Source organism: Dromiciops gliroides, chromosome 2 (genome assembly GCF_019393635.1).
Source record: "Dromiciops gliroides isolate mDroGli1 chromosome 2, mDroGli1.pri, whole genome shotgun sequence".
Lineage (NCBI taxonomy): Eukaryota > Metazoa > Chordata > Mammalia > Microbiotheria > Microbiotheriidae > Dromiciops > Dromiciops gliroides.
In genome coordinates, this window is record NC_057862.1 from 327,304,796 (window position 1) to 327,321,104 (window position 16,309).

The 16,309-nt window shown below is 37.2% G+C and overlaps 1 protein-coding gene across 2 annotated transcripts in view; it reads right to left on the bottom strand.

Annotated features, from left to right (window-relative positions):
* Positions 1-1,173: 1,173 nt before the first annotated feature.
* Positions 1,174-16,309, bottom strand: part of LOC122743797 (hepatitis A virus cellular receptor 1 homolog) — a 29,715-nt gene continuing 14,579 nt past the window's right edge. For both annotated transcript variants that reach the window (XM_043988957.1, XM_043988958.1), the window contains 5 exons: positions 15,113-15,202; positions 10,872-10,927; positions 5,538-5,646; positions 3,623-3,659; positions 1,174-1,627 (listed from right to left, as the gene is read on the bottom strand). In XM_043988957.1, the coding sequence (XP_043844892.1) occupies positions 1,432-1,627; positions 3,623-3,659; positions 5,538-5,646; positions 10,872-10,927; positions 15,113-15,202 (488 nt within the window). In that variant the 3' untranslated portion in view covers positions 1,174-1,431. The remainder of the gene's footprint in view (positions 1,628-3,622; positions 3,660-5,537; positions 5,647-10,871; positions 10,928-15,112; positions 15,203-16,309) is intronic.

The following is a 16,309-nucleotide window of genomic DNA, read 5'->3' on the forward strand; positions in this document are numbered from 1 at the left end:
CTCTGATCCTTTTACTAGTGCCATTTTGGAATCACTTCCATCCTGATCATCCTTAAAATCTTTTTTTTTTTTTTTTTGGTTTTTGGGTGAGGCAATTGGGGTTAAGTGACTTGCCCACAGTCACACAGCTAGTGTCTGAGGCTGGATTTGAACTCAGGTCCTCCTGACTCCAGGGCCAGTGCTCTATCCACTGCACCACCTAGCTGCCCCTTCCTTAAAATCTTAAAGCTGAACACCACACCCCACCCCCACCCCCATTTAGTAGTGGAGCTATCATCATCACAGCCATCTCTTCCAAAAGTTCCTGCAAATTTCCAGTTTAAAATTAGGACAACCCAGCATTGCAAAATACCATTCAGAATGGAGAGTAATTCTACATCATGCTATCAACGCAGGTACCTAGAAGGCTATCTTAGTTTTTAAAATGTTCTAAATACTTGAAAGGGAAAAAAAAAGGTCCTGATTTGAAACAATTGGTCACAACAAGCATAATATTATCTTTGTTGTTTCCTGGATCAGTTTTTCCTAATGTATGAATTCCCCCTTGGTGAACCAAAAAATCTAATTGCACTTTTGAGGAGGGGATAGTAGACTGTCCATAATGTCAGTTGCCAGAAAAAACAACAAAAACCTCTGGCCTTTTCCCATTAACCATATATTTTACATCGGATTTCCTAGGCAAAGATAGAAAGAGATTGTCAGTCTAAAGTAGTGATACCCTCAAACAATAGCCTCTATTTCTTTCTAAAAGGTCTTTTCTGTTGGACAACTCATTCACTTCAGTTTTGCAGGGCAGTTTTAACTTCTATGGCTCAGACGTATGTGGTCTTATGTCACTTTGTGGCAGCAGGAAGCCGAGACAGTTGCAGTTTCTCTGCCTTGGATTCATGTTCTCAGTTTCAAGCAATATCCACCGCCTATTAATAGAACTTCTTTGCACACACTGTAGCATAAGCTATGAAAGGCACTCTAGTTTCCTGTAACTATGGAAATGAGATCTCTGAGTTCCCAGGAAATAAGTTGGCAACAAGCCACATTTGCAAAAGCCAAGAAGGGGAACTGGATCTACCTGTGCTAAAGAAATTGAAATTCTGGAGGAAATAAAACCAGCTGCCTACATGAAGATTTAAGGAGAAATGTAGCAACAGAATTAACAAAAACCAAACTACCCTTTTATTTGTTTTATTGGTTGATTAAAAGCTGCTGTGATTGTGAGGCTTTCCAGAACTCTCTATGTCCACACATGAAACAAAATGGCATAGCTTAAGAAAATCAGTGCCAGATTCAACTCCCATCTTTCTGGCACAATTTGTAGTATTATAAAGGTGGTGTTGTTTGCTGCCGACTTGGTCGTATCCTCTTCACAGTCACCATCTATTGTTGAAATTGTTCAAAAGAGGTCAAAAGAACTGTCAGTTGAGGATGTTATGGTCAAATTTTGGACGGTTGCTGTTTCCCATTGCATGTTGGTACAGCATAGACATCCTCCTCTTCAATAATGCAAACATTATCGCCCTCAACAGTGTAGACAGTCTCTTCCATTGTGTAGACATTGTCCTCTGCACGGTTGCTATCTTCAGTGCTGGTCCTTACACCTTCATTTGTACTACGTACCAAGTAAGCCAGACTACAGAAACAGAATAGAAAATGGTGAATGAGGGGCAGCTAAGTGGCACAGTGGATAAAGCACCGGCCCTGGATTCAGGAGGACCTGAGTTCAAATCTGACCTCAGATACTTGACACTTACTAGCTGTGTGACCCTGGGCAAGTCACTTAACCCCTTGGAGATATGATGTAACAAGGATGTCATTTTAAATACAAACCACCAGAGCACTTAAAAGACACTAAAAGGGGCAGCTAGGTGGTGCAGTGGATAGAGCACTGGCCCTGGATTCAGGAGGACCTGAGTTCAAATCCAATCTCAGACACTTAACACTTACTAGCTGTGTGACCCTGGACAAGTCACTTAACCCCAATTGCCCCGCCTGAAGAAGAAAAAAAAAGACACTAAAAGAAACCAATTGTTAGAAAGCAAGCAACCCAATTAGTTTTCCTGAACTGATATTTTTCTCTTTTAATTTTTTATTCCAAGAAATGGCTCCGTGAGTAGAGTGAAAGGGAGGAATATATTTGGAAATTAAGATAATATGGCCAAGACTAGTCCCTCAATGGAAAAATGTTTGGTTATCTCAACCCATAAAACAAAGAACTACATAGCATTGTCCTGTGTGGCTCCTCTCACTTTTGCAATGAGGGTGACAAAGGGGCAGAAAAAGAGGTGATGGGTCCTAAGAATCAATTTTAGACGAAACTTTAATTTGAATTTTCATATTCTATATGTGAGATTGTTGGTCAATGATCATACTGACATACTGGTGGAGGATTGAGTAATATTAGTCTTTTAGAAGGGAGGAAGGTACAGCTAAACATAAAGATTGCTCACAAATACCCCCTTGTAGAAACAAAGAAAGGAGTGAGCACGGTTGATTTTATATTTCAAAAAGCAAAAAGATATTATATCATGGGCTATTTGGTCATTTCATTTTCTAGTCTTGATAAAAAGGAACAAACTCTGAAATGAATGTGATATAACAAGAAGTATTTTTTTTTTCAAAAATAACCAATTCAACAGAAGCTGTATTAAGTACCTACTGTGGGCATCACCAGGTGCAATACATAATGTCCTGAGGATACAAAGACTAAATGAAATAATACCTGCCCCCAAGAAGCTTATATTCTATTGGGAGAATGTTATAGCAATAAGAATTTTGGAAAGATGAAGTGGTGCAAGATGAATCCAAAATTATGTCCTTAACTCTCCCCAAATGAATAAAAATGACCTTCTAAACACAGATGCTGAACAGAAACAGAAGCACAGGATACTGTGTCCCACTCCTCCCTCACCCAAAATAGGGGCCAAAAAAAATCTTGATTGATCAGAAGGTACTTAATTTAGTCTTTTAATTGGGTTTATAATGGTTCTGAAACTTAGGAAAATTATTCCTATCTACAAGGATGCAGCTTTAAGACACTAAAGCCTTCCAGGTATGAGTAAAATCACCCATGTGCCAATCCATTATGGGAATTCACTCTAAGAGAGCACCAGGTACAAAATTACCCATACAGACCTTATTCCTCCATTCAGCCAAATATCTTGAGTTGCAGCCACACGGCCTAGCTCATGCTCATGTATGTTCATTTTAGCTCTATGGAGATCTGGCTCTAGGCCACTCCAATCTGACCAACTATAGAGACCAGAGCATCTAATTCAATTTCTCACCCCATCACTAAGTGGGCTAAGACATTCAATTATAATCACTGTAGCAAACAGTAACTGCTTGGTTAATCCTGTGACAGTTCTGACACTGTTCCAGAAAAATGAAGAAGCCAGTGAAAATAGGGGTGAGTAGGAGAAAAGGCATGCAGGGATAAGTTAGGATATTTACTCAATAGGAGGGGGGTGCACAGAAAAGAGGAAAAACAAGAAACAAGACTGATATTCAATTTTCACTTAAGATAGAAATGTCAGAAATAATTAAGAAGAAAAATGGACTGTTCCACTTCTTCCAGAGACAACTCTATACTGAGAGATGAGTATTCAGAACAATGCCTGAGGCTTACCGTAGACTTTGTGCATTCTTTCTGTTATAGAAATATCCTAAGTAGGAGGAAAGGGGAGAAAGTAGGTGTCAAAATCCAAAAGGTTGAAAATTGAACATGTCAGGAAAGCATACAACATAAGAGTTCAAGATTAAACCCTCATGATATGTCTTCCTACAATTTCATCAGGAGGCATTTGCATTTTGGACCCAACTCTGTCACTACTGCCTTGAGCAATCTAAGCCCCAGTACACTCATCTTATAAAATTAAAACACTGGACTAAGATGAGGAATTCTTAACCTGGGGTATATATGAGCTTGATTTCTTTATGTTGGTTTGCGGTTTTGGTTTTTTATTCTATTTCTATAACTTCATTTCAATAGAATTCTTGTGTAACCCTTTTGTAATCCTTTGTATTTTATTTTCTGAAAATAGTATTCTAAAAAGGAATCCACAGGCTTTAAGTTGCCAAAGGAGTCTATGACACCAAAAAGATTGCAACAAATAGGGGGCAGCTAGGTGGCGCAGTGGATAAAGCACCGACCCTGGATTCAGGAGGACCTGAGTTCAAATGCGACCTCAGACACGTGACACTAGCTGTGTGACCCTGGACGGGTCACAATTAACCCCCCATTCCCCCCCCCCAAAAAAATAGCCAGGAGACACTTTTAAATTTATTCTGTATTATTAACACTTTGTTGACTTGTGTAGAAAAGTGTTTTGTAATTGTGTTCATATAATTCCTATGTGTGTCTTTGCAGGGAAACTCCCAAGTATTTTCTACTGTCTGTAGTTATTTTAAACAAAATTTTTCTTTCCATTTCCTACTTTTGGGTTTTATAGGTAATGTATAGAAATGCTAGTGATTTCTATGGGTTTATTTGTTATAATTTGCTAAAGTTAGTTGTTTCAACCATATTTTTAGTTGACTCTCTCATATACCTTTATATCATCTGAAAAAATGATTGTTTTGTTTCCTTATAGTCTATATTTATTCCTTCCATTTATTATTGCTATGCCTAGCATATCTAGTACAATATTGAATAATAATAGTGATAATGGATATCGTTGCTTTATCCCTAATCTTGTTGGTAAGGCTTCTGGTTTATCCCCTTTACAGATGATTCTTATTCTTAGCTTTAGATAATTATTACTTATCATTTTAATAAAATCCCCATTTATTCCTATACTTTCTAGTGTTTTTTTTAATATGAATGGGCATTGTATTTTATTAGATTTCTTCTGCATCATTTTATATAATCCTGTGGTTTTTGTTGTTGTTATTTTCCTCATATTGAACCAGTTCTGCATTCCTGATATAAATCCAACTTAGTCATAGTGCATAATGCCTGCGCACTGCTCCCTATTGTTAATTCCACTGAAATCACAACCCACAGCTAGTGCTGCTTCTGTAGCATCATGCTTTCAGCTAGCCCCGACCCCAGTGTTCACAGGCTTCTTTTGCTGTGTTCCTAAGCTATGACTTTTTCTTCCCTTTCCCTGCTCAAAATTCTATTTGGCCTTTTTTGGTGATTATTTTATAGAAGAAGCTTTGGGAAAGGTTTAGCAGTTGTAACCTTTCACTCTGCCATTTTGACTTTACCCCCATACAAGAAGTTAATGATAAAATTGGAAACAAAAAAGAGCATAATAAGGTACAGTATTATTATTACTCTTCAAATAATGGGGTTGATCTATCCAATTTTCAACTAGTTGCTATGACCAGTCTCCAAATTTGACACCAGAACTGTAATTCTTTCAGACGCTTACACCAAACTTTCAAAGGAGTCATTCTCATAGAGGTAGAAGACACTATATGGCTTGATATAATCCTTGATATAAACTCAAAATCTTTTGTTCTCCCAATCAGCTGCCCTTCTAGGAATTAAGGGTTTTTGAGAGTATAACATTGTCAAGAATTTGGAAATGACTTACCTTTCAAAAGCAAGAAAACTAAAATCAAAATGAGAAACAGCACAACAAAGATTGCAACTCCAATGTATACTTTATAATTAGTGGTCACCATCTGGTCTTGTAGGATGGCCTATGAGACACAAAAATGTAAAAATAAGGCATTGGTGAAACACCTAGAAAGCATTGACTAGGATAGTTATTAATTGTTTGATCTCATGTTCCCAAATCTGTAAAATAAATGGGGATTGCGAAGATGAGAATTTTCTCTAAGGTTACTCCAAATCCAAAATTCTAGTTCATAAATTTGAAATTTATAAACCTCATGTCTCATGTCTGTTAAGTTATTTCTAAGAATATATCTGTCAAATTCCAACAAATAGTTATCAAATGCATACAGTCTGCAAGGCTGGACTCTCTGGAATTTGGGGTAACTAGCAATATTAACCTCTTTGTCAAGAGAGGAACTCCATGCCAAGAGTTACATAAATAAATGAAATTGGCATACAAAGAGACTGGATGGGAATTAGAAACAAAATCAATGGCCTTTTTCAAAGCATGTTTAAATATTGTTCTTATTAAGAACTAAAGTGACTTACCCAATAACCAAACCAGCTATCACTGGAAAAAGTCATACCGAATTTACCAAGGGTTAGTCCACTTTCTTTCCTGTGATGCTATGTGTATGTGGGATATAGTGAGCATTTAAGATCTTCCATATTCATTGATCATGAAGATAAATAAGACAAGGCCCCTTTCCTTAAAGAGCTTACAATCTAGGATTGCCATTGTTCGGCAGTTCAGTTGTATCCAGTTGTGACCCCATGAACCATAGAATGTGAGGCCCTTCTATAGTCCATCTCTTGAAGTCTATCCAAGTTCATGTTCATTGTTTCTATGACACTATCCATCCATCACATACTCTTCCATATACTTTTCCTTTTGCCATCAATCTTTCTCAACACCAGATCTTTTCCAATGATTCCTGTCTTCTCATTATATGGCCAAAATATTTAAGCTTCAGCTTTAATATTTGATCTTCCGGTGAATAGTCTTAATTTCAAGTATGGACTGGCTTGATCTCCTTGCTGTCTAAGAAGCTCTCAAAAGTCTTCTCCACTACAAAAGTGTCAATTCTGTGCTACTCAGTTTTCCTTAAAGTCCCACTCTCATAGCCATACACTGCTACTGCAAAAATTACAGTCAGCAAGGTGTTATCTCTACTTTCTAGTATGCTGTCCAGATTTGCCATAGCTTTCCTTCCAAGGAGCAACCATCATTTAATTTCATGGCTGCAGTCACTATCTGCAGTTATCATGGAGCCTAAGAATATAAAATTTGACATTGTTTCCATTTCTTCTCCCTCTATTTGTCAGAAAGTGATGGGACCAGTTGCTAAGATCTCATATATACAGATAAATAATACTGAGTAGATAGGGAAAGAAATAGAGGACAATAAGCATTTATTATGTGCCTACTATATGCCAGACACCATGCTAAGTGCTTTACAGTGTATAAAAGAAAAACAAACAAAGTAACATTAAAGTTCAGAAGAGGTAGGGATCATTTCTGCCTGGGAGTCAAATATGATGGGAAAGGCTACAAGGGTTTCAATCAATGGAGATGTGGTAGGGGCTGAGTAAAAGGGAAAGATATCCTAGGAATAAGGAATGCCATAACATGAACAAGGGCGCATATTCAGAAAAGTGCTGAATATGTTCAAAAGAGGTTTACAAGGCCAACCTGTCTAGAACACAGATCACAAAAAAAGAAATAATATGAGGTAAGACTAGAAAGCAGAATCAGATTTTGAAAGGTCTCGAGTACTAAGCTAAGCTACTGATGGTGGGGGAGAAATATGCCCACACAATGTTAAATGGGCATATGCATACACATACACATATATTTGTATTGCTATTTGTGGCAGATTTATTCTTGAACTGTGAAGAACAATTCATATTTTCTCTGGAATACACATGGCACTTTTCTTGAGGGTGATTGACAATAACCTTATAAATCATTAATTTCTCAATGCAAGAATTCCTATTTAAGCATGTGTGTTAATTGTATTTTATCCTAAAATAATTAATATATTTCCAAGAGATGAGGTTTTAGCACTTGGGGGTTGGGGTTGCCACACAAAGTGGCAAGTCTATTTGCATGTATGATCACCAAGTGTTTGGTTTTAAGGACTCTTCAAGTCTGGAGTTTCATCTGAAAATAGCAAAGAATTGAATCTATTAGGACTCCTCATAGAAAGACAGAACTGGATGGGTCCTCAAGGACTTTAAATCATTGTTTCTCAATCAGGGGGTTATAAAGCTTTTCTACCTATGTCCCTACAATATCCTGGGGTTCCTTACTCCTCTTTTCCAATTTTTGATCAAAGAAATGTAGTATAGAAGTTGTTAAGAGAAGAGGGGAGGTCTCTTGGCAGAGAGGCAAAGGACAAAGTGGTATAGAATGAGACAGATCTTTTCACATGTGGCCAACATGGGAATTTATTTTATGTGAGCATACTTGTTTGTAAAAAGATAGTACTCTTATTTGGGAGTAGGGAGGATGATGCTGATACTAAAAAAGAGATTGACATCAATGATTCATTCAACAGAATTATTAACAGAAAAGAGAAAAAACTTCAGAATAAGACACAAATAAGTCGAGCAGTGTTGGAACTACCATGTTCAATTGGAAATATATGCAAAAAGCTATATATAGTACACAGACCTCCTATTCTCTTGTATAGTAAAATGTTGTATTTGTTGATATTTATCAAGTTCATAATAATTTTAAATATAGTTTTAAAAGAGAGACCATGACTAATGCATGAAATTACATTTGCATATACATTCAAACAAGTATTTGTAGTCACTTATCTAGTCATGTGAATTGTACAGTGTGGTAGAGAATCTGGAATGAGACCCACTGAGTTCAAGTCCTAGCTGTCATTTACTACCTGTGTGACTTTGAGTAAATCATATAATGTCTGGGATCCTTAGTGTCTTCATCTGTAAAATGAAGAGTTTCAATAGATGTTTTGTAAGGTCACTTTTAGCTCTAAATCTCTGATCTAATGAGCCAAAAAATGAGGAATCTTTTTGCCTCTTTAAACAAAGTATACAAGTTTACAAAGTATACAAGATAGTAATTTAACCTGTTCTTGATGATCCAAGGTCATCATTATGTAATGTTGATCACTAGCAATTTATGTATGACTTATTCCTATATTAGACTGAATTTTTTAAAGGAGAGGACCTATCTTTTTTTTTCTTATATCTTTTTTTAAACTCTACCTAGCCTGGTCCCTAGAACAGAGTTCTGTAAAAAGTAGAAATTTCATATATGTTTGTTGAATTTAATTGTTATAAATTAATTTCTGGATACTTACTGCTATAAGTGAATTTCTGGATACATCTCTACTAATCCCATCAAAATAGGAGGAGAAAGACATAGTTTATTCAGAACTCATGACCCAGATGTTAAAAACTTAAAATTCAGTCTTATTCATTAAGCTCACTACTTGTTCCCCTCTGCAAAATTTTTATTTTAAATATTTTGGATGAAAATCTGTGGGTCACCAATTTCCTTGCATTTTAAAAAAATTCTAAACACAATTTAGCCTTTAGTGACTATAGGTCATCCTTATAAGTATCAATTATTATACAGTACTGCAGTGCTCTCAGGGCTTATTTATTAAGCTGTGTGTTCCTACTTTTGTCTCTACATTAAATGGCCCCAAATTATTAGGCTTCTTGAGTTCTTTTGTCTGCTTTTTCTAGTTTTCCTGTCTTGTCACCATCCACTGTTATAATGTGCTTCTCGGTCCCTTAATAGTTTGAAGAAAACTAGGAAAACTGAAAAACATACTTTTTGTTCTTGTTGTTCAGTCATTTTAGTCATGTCTAAAACTTCATGACCCCATTTGGAGTTTCCTGGCAAAGATACTGAAGTGTTTTGCCATTTCCTTCTCTAGTTCATTTTACAGATGAGGAAAGTGAGGCAAACATGGTTAAGTGACTTCCCCAGAGTCACACAACTAATAAGTGTCTGAGGCAAGATTTGAACTCAGGTCTTCCTGACTCTAGGGTTGGTGCTCTATCCACTTCACTACCAACTGCCCTAAACCATGCTAAAAAAATTACATGAAAAACAAAAAGTAAAGATGAATTGTAAGTGAAGGACTGAGAGGTTTCTCCTATGAGTAAAGTATATGTGCTTTAATATAGTGGCTTTATTACTTGCTCTGTGGCTTTTGTTTAACTCTTTCTGAGCTTCTGGCTAATGTAATCAGATGAGTCTGGAGGCATTAGGAAAGAACTCAAATTCTTGTATGCCCTAAAAAATAAATGTGTCGAAAGGCTGAGAAAGACAAATCTAAAGGACAACAACCTGCCAAGTATAAAGACAATCAACTTGATCTTCTAAATTCCCAAGAGAGTCCTCAAAAATAAGTACTTTTCCCATAAGGCTTATTGTCAATGTGCGCCATAAGGTATGTCACTGAATGAGCTGCTTCTCCAGGAACTATCATCCTCTGAGCTCAATTTATTTGTAGGGAATCCTTTAGTACTGGAGAAAGTGATTGATAACTGTGGTTGGATTCTGGAGAGCAATTTGGAACTAGGCCCAAAAGGCTATAAAACTGTGCATACCCAGCAATACCACTAGTAAGTCTATATTCCAAAGAGATTATTAAAAAGGGAAAAGGACCCACATGTACAAAAATATTTATAACAGCTTTTTTTGTAGTGGCAAAGAATTAGAAATTGAGAGGATGCCCATCAATTGGGGAATGGCTCAACAAGTTGTGATATATGAATATAATGGAATGTTGTGCTATAAGAAATGATTAGCAGGCAGATTTCAGAAAAACCTGGAAAGACTTACATTAACTGATACTGAGTGAAGTGAACAGAACCAAGAGAACATTCCATACAGTAATAGCCATATAGTATGATGATCAACTGATAGATTTAGCTCTTCTCAGCAATACAATGATCCAAGAGAATTCCAAAAGAATCATGATGGAAAATGTTCTCCACATCCAGAAAAAGAACAAATTGAAGCATACTAGTTTCACTTTTTTTTTTTGCTTCCTCTTTCTTGTGGTTTTCCCCTTTTGTTCTCATTCTTCTCTCACAACATTACTAATATGTTTAACAGGATTGTAATATATAATCTGTATCAGATTGCTTGCTGACTTCAGGGGGGAGCAAAGGGAAGGAAGGAGAAAAATTTGGAATTCAAAATCTTACAAAAATGAATGTTGAAAACTATCTTTACATGTAATTGGAAAAAATAAAATACTATTTTTTTAAAAAGATAATTGTGGTTGGGAGGTGAGGTAACTTTACCTACCGTTTTGTTTTCACAGTGGTAGTCTTCTGAAGTCCCTATCACTGTATCATTTACTCCTGAAAGAGAGGAAACATCAATTAGATTGGCTAAAAAATGTGTGGCTTTCTTCTAGCAGATTCTGATTAACTTAAAGGAAAAGAAAGAAGTATAACTCTCTGGTGATTAATAGAGTAGAACAGATAACCACAAAATTAGGTCAAATGCTACCAGTCACACTTGAGTTAGACACATAAAATGCAAGCCATCTTATTTTTATGCTGTCCCTTATTGAATCTCATTCCTCTGCCCTATTCCATCCAATTCTCCATTTTTAAATGAATAATACTCACATTTATGTAACAGTGGTGACTCTGGGGCAGGACTCATTCATTTAAAAGTGACTTTTTGCATAATTTGTTATTCAAATGAAGCCTCCTTCCTATGTAAGATTCACCAAATGCAAGAATCACCAAACCAACAATGAAATTATTTAGCCAAGGCATAAAGCGATGTAAATGGCAGGGGTAAATCAAATAATAAAATAACTCCAAAGGGAATATAATCTTAATTTCATATTAATCTACACTAATTCCCATCAGAAGAGGAGGAAAGAGACACAATCTATTCAGAACTCATGACCCAGATGGCAAAAACTTAAAATTCAGTCCCTTCTTACTCATGAAGCTGATTATCTTCTGGAACAGGCTAGAGATCTGTGAAGCCCCTTGTCTTGACTCAAAGTTCATTAGGATTTTGCCAGGGATCCAGGATTCAGGTATGCCATGTGTTTTTCCTTCTGTCTCTACACTCCCAACTGCAGCCTACCATTTGTTTCTCCAATCTGCTTGCTCCTAACTTTTCTCCCTTCTATCCCATCACCATATGGCTCCCTGCTTGTAGCTGCTCAGGAATGCCCTAAAACTCCCCTTCTCTATACAATCTCCACTTTCTTTCTTTTCCATGTTGAAATTATATCTAGGCACAAGCTTACAAAAAATTCTGACTTCCTAGTGCTTTCTCCAATGAAGAGCATTTTTCTTACTTTGTGGGAACCCAAAGGTACATGGGAAAATTCCCATTAAGGGTAGCCTGTCCCTGTTACACTTCAAAGTTTACAAAGAACCTTCTTACTAACAACCTTGGATATAGATAGCATGGCTATTATTAACCCCATTTTACAAATGAGAAAATTGAAGCTTAGGGAGGGAAAGTGACCTAAAACCATATCACCTAGCTAGTAAGTATCATGGCTGGGAACCTAACCAATGTCTCCTGATTGCCAAAGGAGTTATCTTTCCTCAATGCTATACTTCCAAAAAAATAAAGGTCTCATATGTTCCAGGGACCATGGCTTCTAAGTTTCCTCCTTCTAGTTCTAAATCTATGATACAGTGATGATAGATATAAAAATCAGATAGTAGAGTAGGCTTTCACTTTATTTCCAAGATATTATTTTAGAAAATACACAGATTTGCAAACTAGTCCGTGATCTCAAAGTGTAAATTGTCCACATCACCCTTAAGTGAAGAAAGGGCATTATGATTTTATATGTAAAACCAACTTTAGTAGCCTTTTCCACAGAGACTGAATACTGTTACTGTATCTTTAAGAAAGAATGGAATCAGGGGCAGCTAGATGGCACAGTGGATAAAGCACTGGCCCTGGATTCAGGAGTACCTGAGTTCAAATCCGGCCTCAGACACTTAACACTTACTAGCTGTGTGACCCTGGGCAAGTCACTTAACCCCAATTGCCTCAGAAAGAAAGAAAGAAAGAAAGAAAGAAAGAAAGAAAGAAAGAAAGAAAGGAAGGAAGGAAGGAAGGAAGGAAGGAAGGAAGGAAGGAAGGAAGGAAGGAAGGAAGGAAGGAAGGAAGGAAGGAAGGAAGGAAGGAAGGAAGGAAGGAAGGAAGAAAGAAAGAAAGAAAGAAAGAAAGAAAGAAAGAAAGAAAGAAAGAAAGAAAGAAAGAAAGAAAGAAAGAAAGAAAGAAAGAAAGAAAGAAAGAAAGAAAGAAAGGAATCTTAGAAACTCATAGAACTGTAAATTCTATAGCTAACTATCATGCTGAAGAGTGTTACAATGAGGCAAAAAGATGAAAAGAATGTTAGAGAGATTTTGGTTTGCCACCTTAAGAAAAATTAAGACACTTTTTTTCCAGAATTGAGAAGTCAGCAATGGTTAGGACTATAGCTATAATCTTCATCAGAGTTGATACATTGATAATAATGATTTGCTATATTATTTTATATTACACTGTTAACAAATTGTATGAATAGCCAACTTGATGTTTAGGAAAATTGGAGATTTTGAAAAAAGAGATGAGCAAAAACTTATGGGAAAAGAGGTTTCACTAGTTTAACAAACTGGTTGGGGGACAGCTCAATGTTAATTGATTAATGAATTTAGAAATGTGCAAAAGCATACAAAATGTACAATTTTAGAAATGTACAAAGAAATTCCAGAACGTATCCTTTGATTGCCTATAACCTGAGTTGAGATAACTGAAAAGGTAACATCAAATAACAGTTAAAGAGGGATGAAGATCTTCCCTATGTTAAATGAGTTATAGCTTCTAAAACCCCAATGACATATAAAATCCCCTTCTCATAACTCAGACCACTCTGTGTTTTAAATGGTGTTGATAAAACCAACACAGAGGCAAACCATGGCCATTCTTCAAGTGAATGGTTGGTCTTCAACAGTTTCAGTGTCCAAAAAAAGAAACCATTACTCTTTGGCCAACATAGTATAAGACCTCTGACCTGTGCTAGGTTGGTCATCAGAAGACAGACTTACAGCCCTTCACTGGTCTTATGTACAAAGTTTTTCCTGTTGCATAGGACTGCTGGAGGTTGAGCTCTGCTGGCACACACAGCCCGCAAGAAACCAGTCACATCTATATCACAATGAAGTATGAGAGGAAGACTTTGGTGGAAGAAGAAATCCTCTAACTATAGAAAATGTGAAATTGACATAGCACAAACAAAACTCAAGATTAATTAACCTTATTTCTTCTATAAATGAAAAGGTTGGACTAGGTCACCTACTAGCTTTAAGTCCATGATCTTGTCTTTGGCTCTTCAAAGATTTAACTTTTTTACCCTTTTTGACCCTGACAGATTTTAGAGAATGATGGCCACCCTCCTCTCTTAACATCACATTTGCTCTCCCAGCACCACTGATTTTTAAAGTTTACTGATGCGTTCTACACTGTTGTTTGACACAGTTCCATGTGGCTGTTTTGTACTCATAGCAGGAGAAAATTCCGAAGGTTCAAATGTCCAAAATGAAATGTCGATTCCATTGATTTGGGTGAAGAAAGTCCTGTGGGTTTTCAGTTTAAGGCCTTTTCATTTGAACAGAGATGGGTAGGATGGTTCTGAGAGCCAATTGCAAATGCTGAAAAATTTGGGTTCAACTCCCACTCGTACCACTTGCTGGTTGTGTAACCCTGGGCTTAACTTAATCTCTCTCAGTGCTCCTGACAATTCCCTAAACCTATAAGGTGCAGAGATTTGTTGTTGTTTAGTTTTTCAGTTGTGTCCTATTCTTCAGGACTCCAGTGGGGTTTTCTTGGCAGAAATACTGGAATGGTTTGCCATTTTCTTCTACAGCTCATTTCATAGATGAGAAAAGTGAGGTAAACAGGGTTAAGTGACTTGCCCAGGGTCACACAGCTAGTAAGTATCTGAGACCAAATTTGAACTCAGGAAGATGAGTCTTCCTGATTCCAGTCCCAGCACTCTATTCACTGAATCACCTAGCCAACTGAAAAAAAGACACCAACTTATCTTTCTAGAAGACATTTCCTCACCAAGGATTTCCCTATAACTATAGTAGGCACTATATAAAAGTTTATTCTCTTCCCTAAAACAGTTAGATCATAGTTCCAGTCCCTATCCCTTTAATTGAGACTTTTTCAGGAAGGGTGGGATCGCAGGCATATATTCCAAGCTACCACAAGGCTTCTTGTCCCTGAACAATTTAGCAACCCTAGGAAGCAAGAAATCTTACAGACATGCAGACCATACAGTCACTATGCCCTGCATAGATGTAATATAAATGGATGGACATGCAAATTTAGCTGTTTGTAGGATACAAAACAAATCTTTCAAGTGTGTTACCTACTTCAGGACAATATGGAACCATACTAATCACCCAGTGATATGTACCCGCATATGAGTATTTGAAATCTGAAAATCTGTTCGGCCTGTGCACACTGTTTATCTTGTTTTATGTAAATAACATGAGAGAAAGCCTTACCAATTGGGATATCAGGCTGTGTCCAGTTTTTCCCCTCTGATGTTACTGAGGGGCTGGTTGTCACTATGTCCCAAACAGGAGTGGAAGAATCTGCCAGAATAAAAGAAACGGAGTCATCAGGGAACATCGTTATATGTTATCCAAATTTGTCTCCCCAGTCTTTTCCATTTTCCCCAAAGTCTTTGGTATCTGTCTCCCCCACCCCTTACTCTCCACCATTCCGTTTTGACCTGTTTCTCTTCGGCTCCCAATATCCTCTTTCCTCACCTTCACAGGTTTGGTTAATTACCATGTACTCTGTCCTTTCTTGTACTTAGGCTACCTCTTTCCTGCCCCCCCCCCCAAAAAAAAAGGTCAGCTCTTTCTAGGCCCAACCAGGAAGGTCTTCTTCCTTGTTAACCTTATGCTGCATCATGCTCAGGTGTGGCTTTTCCCTTCTTACATGAAGTGGCAGTCAATGCTCTCCAAGACCAAAAAGCAAGCAAGCACTTGGTCAACAATATTCCTCCTTTCTCTGTTACTTTTTACCACCACAACCACAGGGTGATCCCTACCCCCACCCTCCCCATACCCCTTTTCAAATTCAATTTCCCAACCTCCCCTTCTTCCAGGAGCTCCTTCAGGTGGCAAATGACAACCACATTCTTGGACCTGGTCTTTCTACCACTCTCAAAAAACTTTCTTTGTTGACACTGAGTTCTGATTTTCCTTATTAACACTGAAAAGCTGTAAGGGACCTCAGAGACCATCTATTCCAACTCCCTCGTTTTAGGGATATAAAAATAGAGGCCCAAAAAAGTTAGTGACTTGCCTGGGAGTACACAGGAAGTAAAGAGCAAATATTTGAACCTCAATCCTATGATGGAAGAAGGGAATAAACACCTACTATGTGCCAAGCTGTGTGCTAAACACTTTACAAATAGTATCTCATTAAACTCAAGAATCAATGTTCTTTGCACTGTACTATGTTCCCTACTCTTCTTCCCCTCAGTCCCTGAGAGAATTGAACTTCAGCAAGTTCCTTATGTATTTTTTTCCACTCTAGGTACTACTTCCCTTTAGACTTCTCTAATTTGTCTTCTCCACCCCTCCCCCAATTATGTCTTCTTAGTTAATGGTTCTCTTTCCTTGCCATCTTTCACATCACTGATTCTCTTCTCTGTAGCCTGGGAATATGTTGGCCTTCACTTTGATTGG